The sequence below is a fragment of the Alligator sinensis genome, unplaced genomic scaffold, assembly GCF_000455745.1.
Source record: "Alligator sinensis unplaced genomic scaffold, ASM45574v1 scaffold1456_1, whole genome shotgun sequence".
NCBI lineage: Eukaryota > Metazoa > Chordata > Crocodylia > Alligatoridae > Alligator > Alligator sinensis.
Window position 1 is genome coordinate 136,583 of NW_005842763.1, and position 16,799 is coordinate 153,381.

At 45.0% G+C, this 16,799-nt stretch overlaps 1 protein-coding gene across 10 annotated transcripts in view; it reads left to right on the plus strand.

Moving 5' to 3' along the window:
- Positions 1–16,799, plus strand: part of RASGRP3 (RAS guanyl releasing protein 3) — a 114,035-nt gene that overhangs the window by 85,809 nt on the left and 11,427 nt on the right. For all 10 annotated transcript variants that reach the window (XM_025216744.1, XM_025216748.1, XM_025216751.1 and 7 more), the window contains 3 exons: positions 615–728; positions 4,103–4,218; positions 14,520–14,667. In XM_025216744.1, the coding sequence (XP_025072529.1) occupies positions 615–728; positions 4,103–4,218; positions 14,520–14,667 (378 nt within the window). The remainder of the gene's footprint in view (positions 1–614; positions 729–4,102; positions 4,219–14,519; positions 14,668–16,799) is intronic.

Consider the following 16,799-nt stretch of genomic DNA (forward strand, 5'->3'; position numbering starts at 1 on the left):
CTGGCTTAAGTTAAACCAGGAAGGGGTCTGGGACAGACATTGCTGGTTTACAGCTTGACCCAAATCAGTTAAGTCTGATACTACATTCAACCAGGTTTATCTCAAACCAGTTTCAGCCATTTTCAAACTGGTTTATGTGTAATATCTGTCCCTAGCCCTAATGGCACGATTCTGTGGAGGCAATGTCAGGAAGGAGAAAAGGAAGTTACTTACTTATCTCATGTAACTCCTGTTCTCTGATTGTGTTGTCTCCACAGAGCTGCACTGACCCCTCTCCTCCACTCTGCTTCTGAGCCTGTTTACTGTTGAGGTCTCCTGAGACAGTTAGTGAGAAAAGTCTGTTCGGGCACACACCCTCAATTGTCACTGCTCCTAGTGGTTCTGTGACTGCAAACCTAGGATTCCTGGTAGTATGGCTCCATGGAGCCAGGGTCTGAGAACTCAAGTCAGGAAAGGTAAGCAATGCCTGTTTTCTTGGGGCCTTGTCTGACATCTTGCCAGCCAGCTTTTTCATGCCTTCTGTAATGTTACTACTCCAACCTATTTTAGCAGTGCACTGGATTGAATGATTAAGATTTAAAAAAATAACTGTCTTTTGATTCTTCCGTCACCAGCCTACCTCCCCAACGACCCCTAACAAGCCAGTAGTGCCGCTGGAGTGGGCATCTGGAGTGGTACCAAAGCCTGACCCAACCATCATTAACAAGCACATAAGAAAGCTAGTCGATGTAAGTAGATGAAAGCATGTATCACACTGAGGGGACAGTGGCTTCTCTTGTCTAAGCTTTCAAGCAGTATACAAAAGCCAGGATGAATTTCAGTTTTACAGCAATTGTGATACAGCAAGACTTATTTTAATTTTAATCTAGAAACCCAAGACTGACTGGACTAGCAAGACGATGCCCTGGTGCTAAGGGGTAACTTTTTTAGAAACTTTGAAACCTGACTTTCCTTCCACTGGGTTCAACTGATCAAGTACATTGCAGGTGCAAATTTGAGAAGTTGTAATGCAGACTCCCCTTCTTGTACCTGCATTTGGATAGTTCAAAACATATGTACTCAGAAACATGGACAAACATCTTAGCAGCCTTTACAAACCCTTCTGGAACCTAAGCCATAAGTGCTAAACTATTTGATATTTGTGCTAATTTGCTAGAAAGTTTCACAATTCTTGGCACCAGTGTGTCAATGCAGCTGTTTAACAGCTTAAAAATCAAGCCTGCCAATTTTGTGCTTCAGGACCAAGAAACCCAAAGTGAAATTTTCTTTTTTATGGGATCTGACAAACTTAATCCAAAATGCCAGACTTAATCTAATATTGCTGTCTCTCAACAAGCCTTCTGGAGAGAGAAGGCCTTTTTTCATCACCTTTGAACATTCTATGTGTGCTACTAGCCACTTTTCCAGTCTTCTGCATGACAGTTTTCCATTCCTCAGCTCCAGCTGATTCTAGATCACAGGGTTGTATGACTGGTTTGTAATAGTTTTTGGCTTGCCAGCCATTGCCTGAAATTTGCTCACGTGACCCTGTGACTAAAATATTAAGTAAGTGCTAATCGCTGCCGCTGCATATTTAGGGGTTATTTTTGCTGAAGTAAGGAGGGATCCCACTGAAATCAAGGACATTTTTGCCATTTGTTTCAAGAGGAATTGGTATAACAACTTTATTTATGAAATACCAAAGGGCCACTCTAGATGTTCAGGTAAAGTTGTGATAAGAACTGGTGTGCAAAACATACAATCATGCCTCCTGCCATGCCACATGTGTTTAGAAAATAAAGATCCTATCACGCCTTATTGCCAATGCACACAGAGCTGAGGACCATGATCCCAGGCTCCTCCTGCACCAACATACTAGTAGCAAGCTGCTATGGCTAGGAGTCCTGAGGGGTGCTACCATGGATGGGTATCTTGTCAACTGATGGGACTCAGACATGGTAACCCATGGGGTAGTGCTGTGGGTGGGAGTCCTGCCAGCTGTGGAATTGCCAACTGGGAAGGGCATAGTGCACCCTTGCAGTTAGGAGCCCAGGGACATAGATCCTGCTACACATGCAAATTAAAGCTGTATGGAAACTAAATATAAAGTTGTTATACATTTTCCAGCTCTAACTTTATAGCTGGTTGGGCCTTTTTAAGGTGTGATAGTTAATTTACATGTGTAGTCAGTCTAAAATAATTGTGCAATTAATCAGGGAATTGTGTAAGACATGTGTAGAGGGGACCAAAGCCTATAATTTGATATCAGTCATTCCAATGGAGTGCTACCTAGATCTGAATTATCCTGATTTGGGATTTCCAAAACAAAAACCAAGAGAGCAGGTTTCTTCTTCACATCATATTCCACCTGCTTGAAACTCCCTCCCTGTAGGGCTGTAATATATGCCCATATTATACTATTTGGAGAGCCCTCTAGCAGGAATCCTAATTAGTGTTTCTTCAAACAGGAAATGCCTGTTGAAAAGCCTAAAACCCTAATGGGCAGGAGTGTGTGCATGTGTTTAGAGAGAAGAAGTTAAAGCCTGGTAGATTGTTAGCAGAAGTACTCAACAGGTCTAACGTCTTTCAGAAAAATAAAGGCCACGTGTATGCAGTATCCAGCATTCTCCAGCTTTCTCTCATTAGCGCACCCTGCCTCATGGGTACTGGCTGTCTCACTAACACACCCTACCTCATGGGTACTGGCTGGCTCTCTCCACTGTCAAACCACTCCTCAGATCACCTTTTTCCTGTGACATGTTTCATCATGCACCCACTTTACACAGAAGTGGGGAGTAGGCATACTACCATACAGGGGTAGGTATTAGCATACTACCCTGTGCAATTCAAGCTAGAGCACCTTCTCACTTGCATTGATGCTTTTTCATTGATCTAGGTCCTGACCTCTGTTACCAAACTGTTACCTAGAATAACTCTGTTACTTCAAATGTTGGATTTATATCAGTATAAGTGATGATTTAGCATCTTTGGGTAAAATACATAAACCATTTGAGAACAGAGGCCAGAACTCAGGAGTGTTACAGTAGTGCCAGCCATACTGAGCCAGAGACTCAGACTCCCTCATTTGCTATTCTCTCGAGCCATTAATCTTTCTTTCTTGGCTGCCCAATGAGATAAGAGGGACAGGGAGTAGAGGCTGGCTAAAACTTGCCTGTAGTTTAGTGATTAGCACACTCTGTTAGCACATGGGTTCAGACCTAGTGAGTGGACCCAGAACCCAGGTCTCTCATGTTCTGGGCAAGTCCTTAACTACTTGCACCACTTATGTAAGAGAAGTGTTTACTTACACTTACAGTCAGTGTTGCAGTCCATTAGGTAGACATGCTGGTTCAGGCAGATGTTTCCCTGTTCAGGCCCTGAATCCTGCTGAGATGTCTCCCTCTAACACTGTCAAGATCAGGTTCAAGCATGGCAAGACCAGGCTGGGTGGTGCAGGTGGTAAGGGGCCAGATTGATACTCCAGAGGTTGTAAGTTTTAAGTCATAGCAGAAGTGCAACCTGTCAGATTTCAATGAATCTGCAAATTCTGCTAGACATATTGTTACAAGGACATGAAAAAAATGACAACACCATAGTTTTTTAGCATAGGTTGAGGCTCCCCACAGAGAGAGAGGAGAGCTACTCATCTCCTGGGTGAAACTGGATCCATCACTGAAAGTACCTACAGACTGCCCATTGAAAACTGGGAGAGCCTAAGAACAAGGAAGTATGTGTCTCTACAGACAAAACAGGATCCCACCTCTCTTTGCCTGGTTGCACTGCCTTGGAATAAACAGAAGCTGAATCAGGGACCAAGAGGCTGCAAAATAAGATGTGGCTCTCTGGACCTATTAAAACAAGTTTCCTATACGGAATCAGCACAGTTTGCCTTATAATTGAATGGGCATAAACAGAAAAGTATTGAAGTGCTAGTAACTGGCATTTGATAGAATTAATTCATTCAGCAGTTCCTAGTTAATGAGGGTGGACATTTAACTTGTGTAACTGCACAACTAAAGGGCTGATTTAGTCATAAATGTGTATAGACTGGATTTTATTTTGCCATTATGTTTCCAGTGTCTTTCTTCTATTTTGTTTTGAATCACGTTCTTCTATTTTTCAGTCTGTTTTTAGGAACTATGATCACGACCATGATGGCTATATTTCTCAAGAAGACTTTGAAAGTATAGCTGCCAACTTTCCTTTTCTGGACTCCTTCTGTGTACTGGACAAAGACCAGTAAGCTTTTTTTCTTCTTTTTAAAATTATAGAAAAGAAGAGATGCCTTCCAGACCTCAGCTTTTTTTTTAATATGTGCCTGGCTTCTTAGCCAGCAACTTGAAGAGCAACTTCAGCTTGATGAATCTTTCACATTATTATCATTACAATTATTGTTGTTGTTATTATTAGTATTGTTATTATTATTGTACTCTCATTTACTTTATTTTTATTATACTCTCATGCTATACTTTTCTAGAAGACTTCCAGTTTGGTGTCCGATCATACTGGGCCCTGTATAAATATCTTGTCAATGATAGTGCCTGTCCGAAGTGCTCACAGCCAAAAAGAGGAGCTATATCACTTGGATGAAGGAAATGAGTACGTTGGCTGTGAGCTGTGAGAAGCACAGGATGAATAACAAATATTCTAGGACAGGGATGTCAAATTCACCCCAGGCCCTGGGCCAGATCAGGACTATGGGGCTTCTCCTGGGTTGGATCTACAAAGCAAGTGGCTGTAATGGCAGCAGCTCTGTGGCAGTGGCAGGGGTCCAGCAGTGGTGGCAGCAGGGGTCTGGTGGTAAGGAAGGTGGTGTCAGCAGCGGGGGTCTGGCAACAGTGGATTTCCGATGGTAGGGTCTGGCAGTCGCTGGCAAAATGGCAGTGGGCCAAGTAGCTGCAGGGAGTGCTGGACTGTGCTAGCACAGCTCTTGCTTACTCTCCCCAGCCACCAGCAGCCATGTCCTGGAGGCCTGGGGGGGCGGGGCCCAAATTCTGCAGCAGGCCACACAAACCCTAGTCATGCCCCCAACTTCCATTAGCCTGGTGAGCTTTATGTTTGACAACCCTGTGCTAGGATGTGCACAGTAACATTGTTACTTGAGAATTTTAGAGGACTGAGGGTGAAACCAATGAACAGTGAGACTCTTGTGGTCACAAATAGAAAGCTTTATTGGGATATGCTATAGCAACAGTTTATTTATATCAACATGGACAGTGCTTATGTAGACTTGGACTTGAAGGAAGGTAGGTCTGCTGGCCAGGCATCACTGCTCCTTTGCAGGCTTTTGTTGATATAGTTCTTCTTTCAGAGTCAAGCTCATGGAAGCCCAATTTTATACAACTTGACCATAAATTATATACCTAATGCAAGATTCTCCTATTTGGTTACCTTTTTGTGCTGAACCAATTGCCATTTATTTTCTTACATTATAGGGACACACCAACATTAGTTACAGTGCATACTCAATGTTACACAATCCTTCTTTCATAATTTTACTGCACATGTGCTATCATGGCTTTTACTTATGTTGAACTAAACCAGGCCAGAACGAGCCCTACATGGCAGGTATAGCCTACAAACCCCTCCTTGCCAGCCAACCCTTTGAGTTTCCGTTACTACCCCTTGTTCAATTAAAGCATTTATAGTTTTGTGTAAACCTGGTTCAGCCTTTGTTGGATACTTATACTGTCTCTGGGGTGGGGTATCAGGTCCTGCACTTAACACCTTCACCTTAATTGTTCCACATTCCAACTTATTAGGCTTTCTTTAGCCTTGAGGGCCACACACGTATGCCTTGCTGCAATTATCCATGGAAGTTCTTCCTGTTCTCCAGCTGACTCTCCCAGGTTACCTGCCATTTAATAGAGAACTGTGCTATTACCCAAGTCTACACCTACTTGCAGCCTTTTAAAACTATCTATATCCACTATTTCTTGCAACCCTAATTTCATTATTCCAAATGTGCCGTGGGCCCATCAAGTCTTTATTCCAAATTGCTTTACCTGAGAGGTGGGTACTAATGATTCTTTTCTGTTTAACCCTTCAAGCCATTTCTCCCTTCCTCACTTCCAGCGTGAGAAGGGGGCTTCTTCTACACTTACAGTTGAAAACAATGCACCCATGTTTATTAACATTGTTTGCCTGGGTGCCCTATAACCAAAGTCACTTTAAAATCTTATATCCACTATTGGATGCCTCCAGTTGTCATATTTTATGGATACCAGGAAAAGGGGGTGATTGGACACTGGGCGGTCCTAACATTGCGGGGGCAGGGCACTGGGTTTCAGTTCCTCCCCTCCTTCATGGCAACCGAGCTGCTACTACTGGAGTAGTTTAGTGGTGGGTAAACCATCAATTTTTTTTCCGTATCTAATTAACTGGTGCCATACTTCCGTTCTTCATGGATTTGCCTTTTCTTAATCTTTCTGAAGGCCCTCCTTACTTCTTTCCTTTTTCCCCCTATTGACTGCTCCATTCACTTTGGCCCATTATTACTGAAAGTAATGGCTGCCACTTTTCCTATTTTCTTATAAGCCCTGTTACTATGCTGTACTTATTACAGCATAACTTGAATAGCAGCCCATGCTGAGTTTGCCTTACACAATAAGAAGAGCTTACATTTTGTTTCCTGATTGAATCCCATGAACAGGAGTTGTTTATAAAGTGGATTAGCATCTTTAACATGTTTGCCTTAGGTATGAGTGTTAGTATCAACTGCTACTTGTAAAGCTAACCAGAATGTATTAGCAGGCATCTTCTCCTGGCTTTTGCATATGCTAGGTCATGGTTCCCAGCGATTCATTGTTCCCTATGAATACCTATTCCACATCCCTAAAAAAGACAAATATATTCCACTTCTTTTTATTTCTTACTTCTAAGGATAAGAGGGACCTGTTGTCTTCAAGGGCAGCCTTCACAATTTTTGCAACATCTCCAACCATTAGGGTTTTGGACTCTTGCAATCAATATAAAGAGTATAAATAATCCCATAAATTGTCCCCACTCAGGAGTCCCAAATTTTTGGCAATTGCAGTAGTTTCTTGTCTTGATAGGAGCTGGGGGATGTGAGTAGTCACCTGCCCCATCCCCCTCAGCTTGGGTTGATACCTTGTTAATAATGGGGGCCATGGGGCCTGGTGTTACTGAGCCATTGCAACTCCTTCTACAAACGTGTATACGGAGATGGTTGATGAGGGTCATCCTCATAATTATAATAGTGGGGTATGAGTCTGGGCCATCACCATTCCAATTTTCTAACTTGTTTTTGCTAGACCTAGCTCCCTCTATATGTTCTTCCTGTATTGTTGCTATAATTCTCCATGACACCCCCAGTTTAGCTTCTAACTCTTTTATGCTCTGATGACATTGGCTGTGGTTGGGTTCAGCCTTGTTCTGAGAATCTTTCAGGACTGCCCACACTGCTCCTTGTGCATCCTGTGCCTTGCACTTCCATGATTCCATTTCCCTATCAGCTTTCCCTTTTTGGTCCTGTGAGATTTCTACTCATTTTTCCACTGTTGTGATTTCCACTGTGTCCTTCAAGGGTGTCCTTTGCAGCACATTCATCTGTGCCTGTGAGATGACCACTTTTTGCTGCAGTTTTTCTGCCTTATCTTTTTTCGCCCTGTAACCGTTGCTCCTTTTGCTGCATTTTCAGAGATTTATACGTCAGTAACAGCCCCTGATGGGCAGCTTGTTTTTTTGTCTTTTTGTCCCTCCATGGCTTTCATCCAGAAACTACCCAGGGAGGCCACTGATTGCACAACTATCCAAAGGCCAAATCTGTAACAGGAAGCTTAGTACTTCTGTTACTTTAAGAGGAGAAAGACTGCAGACAGGGCTCAGGTAGCACTCAAAGGAAGATATCTGGCTGGGGTTACCATATTTCCAGTATCAAAAAAGAGGACACCTCTTGGGGGGAGGATGGAGTGGAGAGGTATATGGAGTGAAGAGGAGGGAGAGGTATATGATGGGGGAGGCAGTGATATGCCCATGCCCCGCCTCTGCCCCTCACTCCTAATCTCCAGACCCCTGCCCCCGCCTCAGCTCTGCCAGTGCCCCTCACTTCTGACCCACAGCCCCCTACCCCCCCCCAGCCCTGCTAGTACCCCTCACTCCTGACCTGCAGCTCCCCGTCCTGCCAGTGCCCCTCACTCTTGACCCACAGCCTCCTGCCAGTGCCCCTCACTCCTGACCTGCAGCCCCTGCCCCTCCAACCAAGCTGCCCATGCAGCTCCCATGCACACGTGCACTGCACACACTGTTTCTCTTACCTGGGAGTTTGCTGGGGCCCATGTGCAGAGCATGTGACCCCCAACAGCCAGTCACCTTGTCTGCTGCTCCCAGCCCCAAGCTGTCCTAAGCTGCTACTGCCTAGGAAAGCAGAGGCAGAGCAAAAACCCAGATATTTGCTCCCATTTTAAAAACCTGCCTGGACGTGAGGACAGGGGGCCAAAAAAGAGGATGTGTCTGGGAAAACTCAAACATATGGTAACCCTACATCTGACTGAAAGGGGGCTGGTCTAGGAGAATATATAAGTCTAGGGCCTGAGCTTTGGCCATGGAAAGAAGAGCTCCTGAGCAGGAGGGCTGCAAATGAGTTTCTGACTCACACCAGGGATACACCTGGGCCTGGGAGCAGGACAGACAAGTAGAATACAGGCAACCCCTGCATAGCACTCTTAATAGGTTCCTGAAAAACCGAGCATTAAGCAAAATGAGCGTTAAGCGAAACCAAAATTATTTGACGACCCAAGATGGCAACCACAATTGTTTTTAATAACCCAAGATGGCAACCACGAGTGTTATAATGAAACTCACTGAGCACAAAGTGAAATCAGATATGAATTTAAAATGAGCGTTATAGCAAAATAGCGCTAAGCGAAACAGCATTAAGCGGGGGTTGCCTGTATTGGGGACTTGCCTGGAGTGTCCCCAATGTTTGGGATTGGGACTAATGGGGGAGGTGGAAGATCCCAATCAGCCCAGGAGCAGGGCCAAACCCCAGGAACAGGACAGAGAAGGTAATAAACCAGGGAGAAAAGCAGAGCCTAGGAACAGGATAGAGAGTGTGTAATAGTCCCAGGGATTAAGACCAGAGTCTGGGAGCAGGGCAGAGGAAGGACTAGAGATGGAGCTAGAGAAATTCCAGTGCCCCAGGCTCAAGTGTATCCCTAGTATGAGTCAGGAGCTCCTCAGCCACCCTCCTGCTCAGGGGCTGTTCCTTCCATGGCCTCTGGGACTAGACTGCCTGCCCCAGCTCAGGCCCTAGGCCAGGGGTGGGAAAAATGGTGGATCTGGCTGGCAGCCAGACTCCATTTCCCAGTAGCCCTTGCCCACATGGCTGGGGCTAGTTTCCATGGAGATCACAGCAGCAGCCATGCTGTGATAGTGCAAGGCTGGGGTTTCCATGGAGACCAGCCCCAGCAGCGCTAGCAGGGCACGCGACAGTGAGGGGAGCTGCTCTGCAGCTGGGCTGGGATCTTGAATGACAGCATGGTCCAGAGCCAGCATGGTAGAGCTGCGATCTGCCACCTGAGCCCTCTCTGCAGCCTTTCTCCTCTTAAAATAACAGGAGCGCTAAGCTCCCTGTTACAGTGTCCTTATCCCAAAAACTCAGAGCTGTTTTGTCTATGACTCAGTTCTCCGTCTCCAACGCTTTTTTTTTTCCACTGACTCCATCAAGCCCACTAACCGAAGGAGGAGATATTCCTTAGGTTGTCCTGAGCCTAACAGGGTCTGCACAATCTACCCCACAGAGCAGGTTACAACCCTTTTCCATGGGTCCCTTAAACCTTTCAACACTGATTGTTTCACTCTTTGGGGGTGGTAGGGGGCTGTGGGTCAGAAGTGGTAGGGACGTCAATTGTTACATGAGAATTTTAGAGGGTTGAGAATGAGACTCATGATGCACAAGATTATTCTGATTATCAAAAGCTTTATTGGGATACACTATAGAAATGGCTTATTTACATCAACAAGGACAGTACTTATGTAGACTTGGATTCAAAGGAAGAATGCTCCTCCAGGAACTTTCATTGATGTATTTGTTCTTTCATGGATGAGCTCATGGAAGTTTGATTTTATACAACTTGACCACAGATTATATACCTAATACAGTTTTTTCCAATTTGGTTACATTTTTGTGCTGAACCAATTGCTATTTATTTTCTTACATTATAGGAACATACCAACATTAGTTACAGCACATGCTCACTATGTTACACAATCCTACTTTCATAATTTTACTACAAATGTGGTATCATGGCTTTTATTTATGTTAAACTAAACCAGGCTGGAACAAGGCCTTCATTGCATCTATGACCTACAGAATAATTAAGGCAAGGGGTGAGCAGGTCACTGGTCACAGGCACTGATATAGGGTGAGTGCAAAAATAGCAGCTGCTGCCAGTGTCAGCTCAGCTATTGCTATTGTCCCATGTGTGACAGCCATGCAAAGCACAGAATTACCCAGTTACACTTCTGAATATGCACAATTCCTAGCCAATTAGGTTTGGCCATCTGGATTATCTAAATTCAGTCTGACTGAGCACTGAGAAGTTAACCCTCATCTGATGTAGTATCAGACAGGGGTGCTCTAAGGCACAACAAGGGTTACTTTGGGGTGAATCTGCCCACATCCCATGTGACTTCTTGGGGCTGGGCTGGTGTTTTCACTGGTGAGCACCAGTCCAGTCCCACCGCCAGGACTTTCACAGAGAAGAGACAGAAAAGCTCTGTCTCCTCCCCATACAGCAGGTGTGGGAGGGAGCCCCCTACCACACATTCCCACCAGCTACCCCTTCAGGGGAAGGAGCAGAGCCTTCCTGCTGCATGGGCCCATCCTGGTTCCCCCTGCTGGGGTCTTGGGGGGAGCCAAGCTTGGCCCACATGGGGGGGGGGGCTCCCTTCCTCCTTCCCAGCCCTTCATGTGAGTATCTTGACAGAAGTACCTTCATGGCTGCCACACCTGGAGCTGGGGCAGGGGGGGAATGAAGCCCCCCTGCCTCGCACACCCAGCCCAGTTCTGCCCCCCCCCTCCCCCCCCGGCGCAAGACCCCAGCAGGGGGAACTGGGCTTGGCCCATGCAGTGGGGAGGCTCTGTTCCTTTCCCTGCACAAGACTCTTGAAAATGTTATCCTCATGGCTGCTGCGCCCAGAGCTGGAGCAGGGGGAGGAGGAAAATGTAACCAACCCTGCCACACAGGCCTGGTCCAGCTACCCCGAAGACCTCAGTGCGGGTAGCTGGGCTGGGCCCATGAGGTGGGGGGGGCTCCATTTCCCCTCCTGCCCCAGCTCTGAGCACGACAACCTCTGCTGCTATCAAGATGCTTGGGTAGGGGCAGGGAGAAAGGAGCCCCCCCCTGCTGTGTAGACTGGGCCTGGCTTCTCCCTCTCCCCGCCCCAAGACCTCCTTTTCCTACCCCCTTCCTCCCCAGCCTCTGCTTACAATTGCCACCTGGCAGAGGGGCAGGGCCAGAGAGAGGGGTGGTCCAGGCATGCCCTGCTTCTGGCCTGGGCCAGTGCAGGCAGACTCCGAGCCCCTCCCCCAGCCCAGCAGAGTACAATGGCACTCTAACTCATAGCGCTTTGCATAAAGTACCATAGTTAGAGCGCCCCCCCAGCAGGTTGCCTGAACCTATCTCCAGTACACACCTTCTGACTGTCAGGCGTACTTGTCCAGTTAGATCTCTGGCATGACTTTAGGTCTCAGTAGCATTACCACACACAGGTTGTCCCATTGCTGGCTCAGGACTTTGGCCTTAACAGTTCCATTTAGATTATTTAATTTTGTCATATGGGAGTTGCTTGATTTAAAATGGAATATAAAACACCCATGTACCTAGCAGTGAGCACCCTATAAACACATATCTCACAATGATTTATCTTCTTCTGGAGTATTTTTGCCTTCATCTGTATATTTTCATTTGCCTCCACCTGGTCAGAATATTAATCAGAAGTGTGGTGGGGCTGTTGTTGTTTCAAGGCAGAGGGGTTGACGTCTGATAAATTTTGCTTGATTTTTTTTGTCTGAGAATCCTCTGTAAAACTGGAGCAAGTTTACAAGATTTCAAAAATGTTCACCACTCTTTGGTTACTGTTGGTGTATTTGAAACATTGAAAAGTTGTATCCTCATTTTTTAATTTATGAGGGAAGGGGTTCTTTTTCTTCCCCGCTCCTCTCATTGCTTAGTGGATTTAAGCATGGGTGAAGGGCCAGGAGATTCTGAGTTTAGGTTTTGTGTTTAAGTGGACCTAATCATTCTGTGTGCTGGAACAAGCTGTTCCACACAAGTGAATTCTCCCCCCTCACTTCAGTGGGGATTTACATAGGAGCAGTTTTCCATGTGATTAAAGTGCAGGATTGGAGCGGTTGACAACTATTCTGAAAATCACAAAGCTAGATTTCTGTGTGAAAGGTATGGTGATCATCAGGTTCAGTAAACACAGGCATATGCGAATGAGAAGAATTAAATAACCATCTTTATCTGAAACATTCTTTGCAAGCTTTCTGGTACAAACACCCTTCTTCAGGCATTGGGAAGCTCTGCAGGGTCTCCTCAGGTACTGGGAGACATTGCAAAGTCTCCCAATGCCTGAAGAAGGGTGTTTGTGCCAGAAAGCTTGCAAAGAACTTTTCCCCAACTATTTAGTTGGTCTAATAAAAGATATTACATTTACCCAAAGAACTTTGCTTGCCTATGTCCTTAGACCAACATGACTACAACCAACAACCCTACAGCTTTATCTGTGGAGCAGCAGACAACCTCTGCAGACCCTTGGTTTGTGTTTCACACTAACTAGCTAGCTCAGGGATCATCTTCCAACTTCTGTAGTCTTCTCTTAGGGAGCATCACTAAATTATAACTTCTGTCACTGCAAAAGGGACTCTGATTTTTTGCGTGTCTCATGCGGAAACATGCTCATGATCTCAATTTGTTACAAAACAGTGAAATTTCAGGATTTGAAATGTGAAATGAACTGGTGACATTTTTCACACTTGTTTTCCTGAAAAAATGATCATTAATTAAATGTGGTGTGCTGTGAATGTGCTGTGGTGTGTTATAGTATTTACAAGCAGAATGTTTTGAATTTTCTAAGACTGGACAGAGATGCTTTTTAAAAGGATTTGATTTGATTTGATTTGATTTCATGGACAATGTATCCCTTTGCACCAGGTATGTACAAAAAGACACCGTAGATCATTATACAAGGCAAAATACCTCACTACCCAGCACATTGCTAATGAACGGCCTAGTGCATCTATTCTCAATGAAAGGGTATGTCTTAAAGGTGGATTAACAGCTTTTATAAGAAGACAGGTTCAGGACAGACCCTGCCATTACTAACTCAGAGCCATCTGCCAGGCCCTGAGTGTTTCACAGGATGCCTCAGAACTGCAGCCTTTCATCACTACACCCAGACTGCCCAGCATAGGCCCCAATTATGCCAAGTACCAGGTGGTGTATGCTGAGGTCTTATTCTACTTGCCACAGATAAAGGCATAACTTTGGAGATGAATGAAACCCCAATTCTAATATCGCATTGCATTCTTCTGGGTGCATCAAGACCTTGGATTGGTTTCTCTATCCAGCCTACCCCTTAAAGTAAACTCCAACATCCAGGATGAGGTTATCAGAACCAAAACTACAAGGAAGGTCTATCTAGGTACACTGACTGACACAAGCAAATACATATCATGGTGTTTGTGTCAGAACAGAGCCACACACCATATCTATTTGCCATCCTCATTACTCAGCTGCACTGAAGCCATGTTGTGGTCCTTTCTCCAGACCTTCCTGATTAGCAGGTCTAACTTGTCCCTTTAGGACATACCATAAAACCCATTGCTATTCTAGCTAAGAGTCAGATGGTCTCTGTTTATTCAGTAACTGTAGACCACAAGACCTAAAGATCTAGTTCTTTCTCTGCTAAACAGAATAAGGCACCTACTTTGCACAGCTTCTCTAAAATATTTCCTGTTGAAATTCTGGCTATGTCTCTTGGCTTAAAGAACATGTTAAACCTGTAATTGCTAGATGAACAATTACATCAGAAAAATCATCTTCCCTGTTATGTAGGTCAGGTAGACGTACATACCCAGCCAGAACAATGTTCTTATAGAGAGAAATTCCTAAATTCACTGCGTGTTATTTCCTTACAGGTCTTTATGGATGACTGATTGATATTATTCTGGGGGGAGTAAAGGAAGCGGTAAACTTTAAAATCCTGCCAAGTCAATTGACAAGAAGATGAACTGAGTGCTTTAACATAAGAATGAGAAAGAGGGAACCTAGCATTAGTGAGATCACCAGGAGGGAAGGCAGTGCCTCTAGGGCAATGAATTTAGTTTTAGTTCTTTAAGGAAGGACAAGATAATTTAGAGCTTCTGAGTGGAAGGTTGGCTTCTCAGACACCTTTTTTATATATTGCTGTCAGTGCATATATTGTATTCCATAACTTTTTTCAGCAGGAGCATCCTATGATGCCCAGTTGCATGCTGTATTAATAGATTTGATCTATGATTTTTCTAACAGAGATGGTCTTATTAGCAAAGAAGAAATGATGGCCTACTTCCTGAGAGCAAAATCACAGCTACAATGTAAAATGGGACCAGGATTTATTCACAACTTTCAGGAGATGACCTATCTTAAGCCGACTTTCTGTGAACACTGTGCAGGATTTGTAAGTATAATTTTAACAGTCCCGTGCTTCAGATATAGCCTTATACATCATCTTCTGAGTCTGGTTAACACAACCAAGGGGTAATGACACCCATTCACTAGTAAGGGGGAATAGCCCTTTCAGTCTGGCAATGTATCTCACTGTAGTGAGAAACTAAAAAAGATATACTCCAATTCTGTGTCCATGCTGTCCAGGTCTCTCCTCTGGCTCTTAGGTATTTAAATGTTAAGTCTTTCCATTTGGGACAGACAGAATTCAAAGTATAACAGGCAATGGACGCATGACAAAGCTGTCCTGCTAAATGGCCTTGGTTTGCTTTAGCTTAAGTGAATTCACTTAAATTGCCTTCATTTTCCATGTAGACAAAGCCAGAGAGGGTGAGTGTCTGGAGCAAAGACTGTAGATGAAAAAAGGGTTAGATCTTTTTCATGAAATTGCTCTTTAGAGTATAACTCTGCTCACACTTTTCTGCCATTTCTGGAACCCTTGAACCCTTAATCCTTTTTACTGAATTCATGACTCCTTTATTTAGATAAATTTGAGAGAAATTTTAATAGTTCATCAAGAAATCAACGGCGCTTTCAGTTTCATGAAATCAGCTGTTTTTAGGAAGGCATTTGATCACATCATTTTTTCTCTCTCCACCATAACCTCCACAATGCCGTTAAGTCAGGGCTGGGCAATTATTTTGGGCAGAGGGCCGCTTACTGAGTTTTGGCAAGCCATTGAGGGCCGCAAGACAGGCAGCCAAGGACAGATTAATATTAATTTTCTAAATTTTTTAGGGGCCCTGCAGGCCGAATAGAATGGCCTGGTGGGCCACATCTGGCCCGCAGGCCTCATTTTGCCCACCCCTGCATTAAGTAATGGTCCCAGTTTAGTTCATTTTTTAAACTTTCATGAAATGTTTCAGTAACTGGTGGCAAATCAAATATTTTTGGACCCCCTGATAAACTTCTTCCGTCAGTTCTCCTCAGAACAGGTCGTAAGAAGAAAAGAACTAGTATGTTTTAAACGATCCTTTAACAAAGGTGTGGCCAATGTGCAGCACAGGTGCCACAAGTGGCATAAGCAGCCTCTGTGTGCAGCATGCAGCTGGTTAGGGAGGGGACAGACAGCAGTAGATAGGACAGGAAGCAGAAAGCAAAGCAGAATATCAGTCAGGGAAACAGAAAGCAGAGCAGTAGATCAGTCAAGAAGAACAGGGCTGGAAGCAGAAAGCAAAGCAGTAGATCAGACAAGGGAACGGGATTAAAGTGGCACTTGGGGAGGGTGCGGGGTTAATTTATGACACACCTGCCACAAAGATTGGTTCCCTCTGCTTTAAGATGAGGGCAAGAACAGTCAGGACTATCATGTTACCAAAGACGAATATACCTCCTCTGCTCGTGCTTGTAGGGAGGCAGTTAGACGGGTCAAAGCTACCATGGAGCTGAGGATGGCATCCCAAGTAAAGGACAACAAGAAATTGTTTTTTAGATATATAGGGAGTAAAAGGAAGGCCCAGGGAGGAATAGGACCCCTGCTAAATGGGCAGAAACAATTGATGACGGACAGAGGGGACAAGGCTGAACTCCTCAACGAGTTCTTTGCCTCAGTGTTCCTAAGCGAGGGGCACGACAAGTCTCTCACTGGGGTTGTAGAGAGACAGCAGCAAGGCGCCAGGCTGCCATGTGTAGACCCTGAGATGGTGCAGAGTCACTTGGAAGAACTGGATGCCTTGAAGTCGGCAGGCTCGGATGAGCTCCATCCGAGGGTGCTGAAGGCACTGGCTGACATCATTGCAGAGCCACTGGCGGGAATATTTGAACGCTCGTCGTGCATGGGCCAAGTCCCGGAGGACTGGAAAAGGGCCAATGTGGTCCCCATTTTCAAGAAGGGGAGGAAGGAGGACCCGGGCAACTATAGGCCAGTCAGTCTCACCTCCATCCTTGGCAAAGTCTTTGAAAAAATTATCAAGGCTCACATATGCGAGAGCCCGGCAGGACAAATTATGCTGAGGGGAAACCAGCACGGGTTCGTGGCAGGCAGATCGTGCCTGACCAATCTAGTCTCTTTTTATGACCAGGTTATGAAACGCCTGGACACAGGAGGAGGGGTGGATGTCGTATACTTAGACTTCAAGAAGGCCT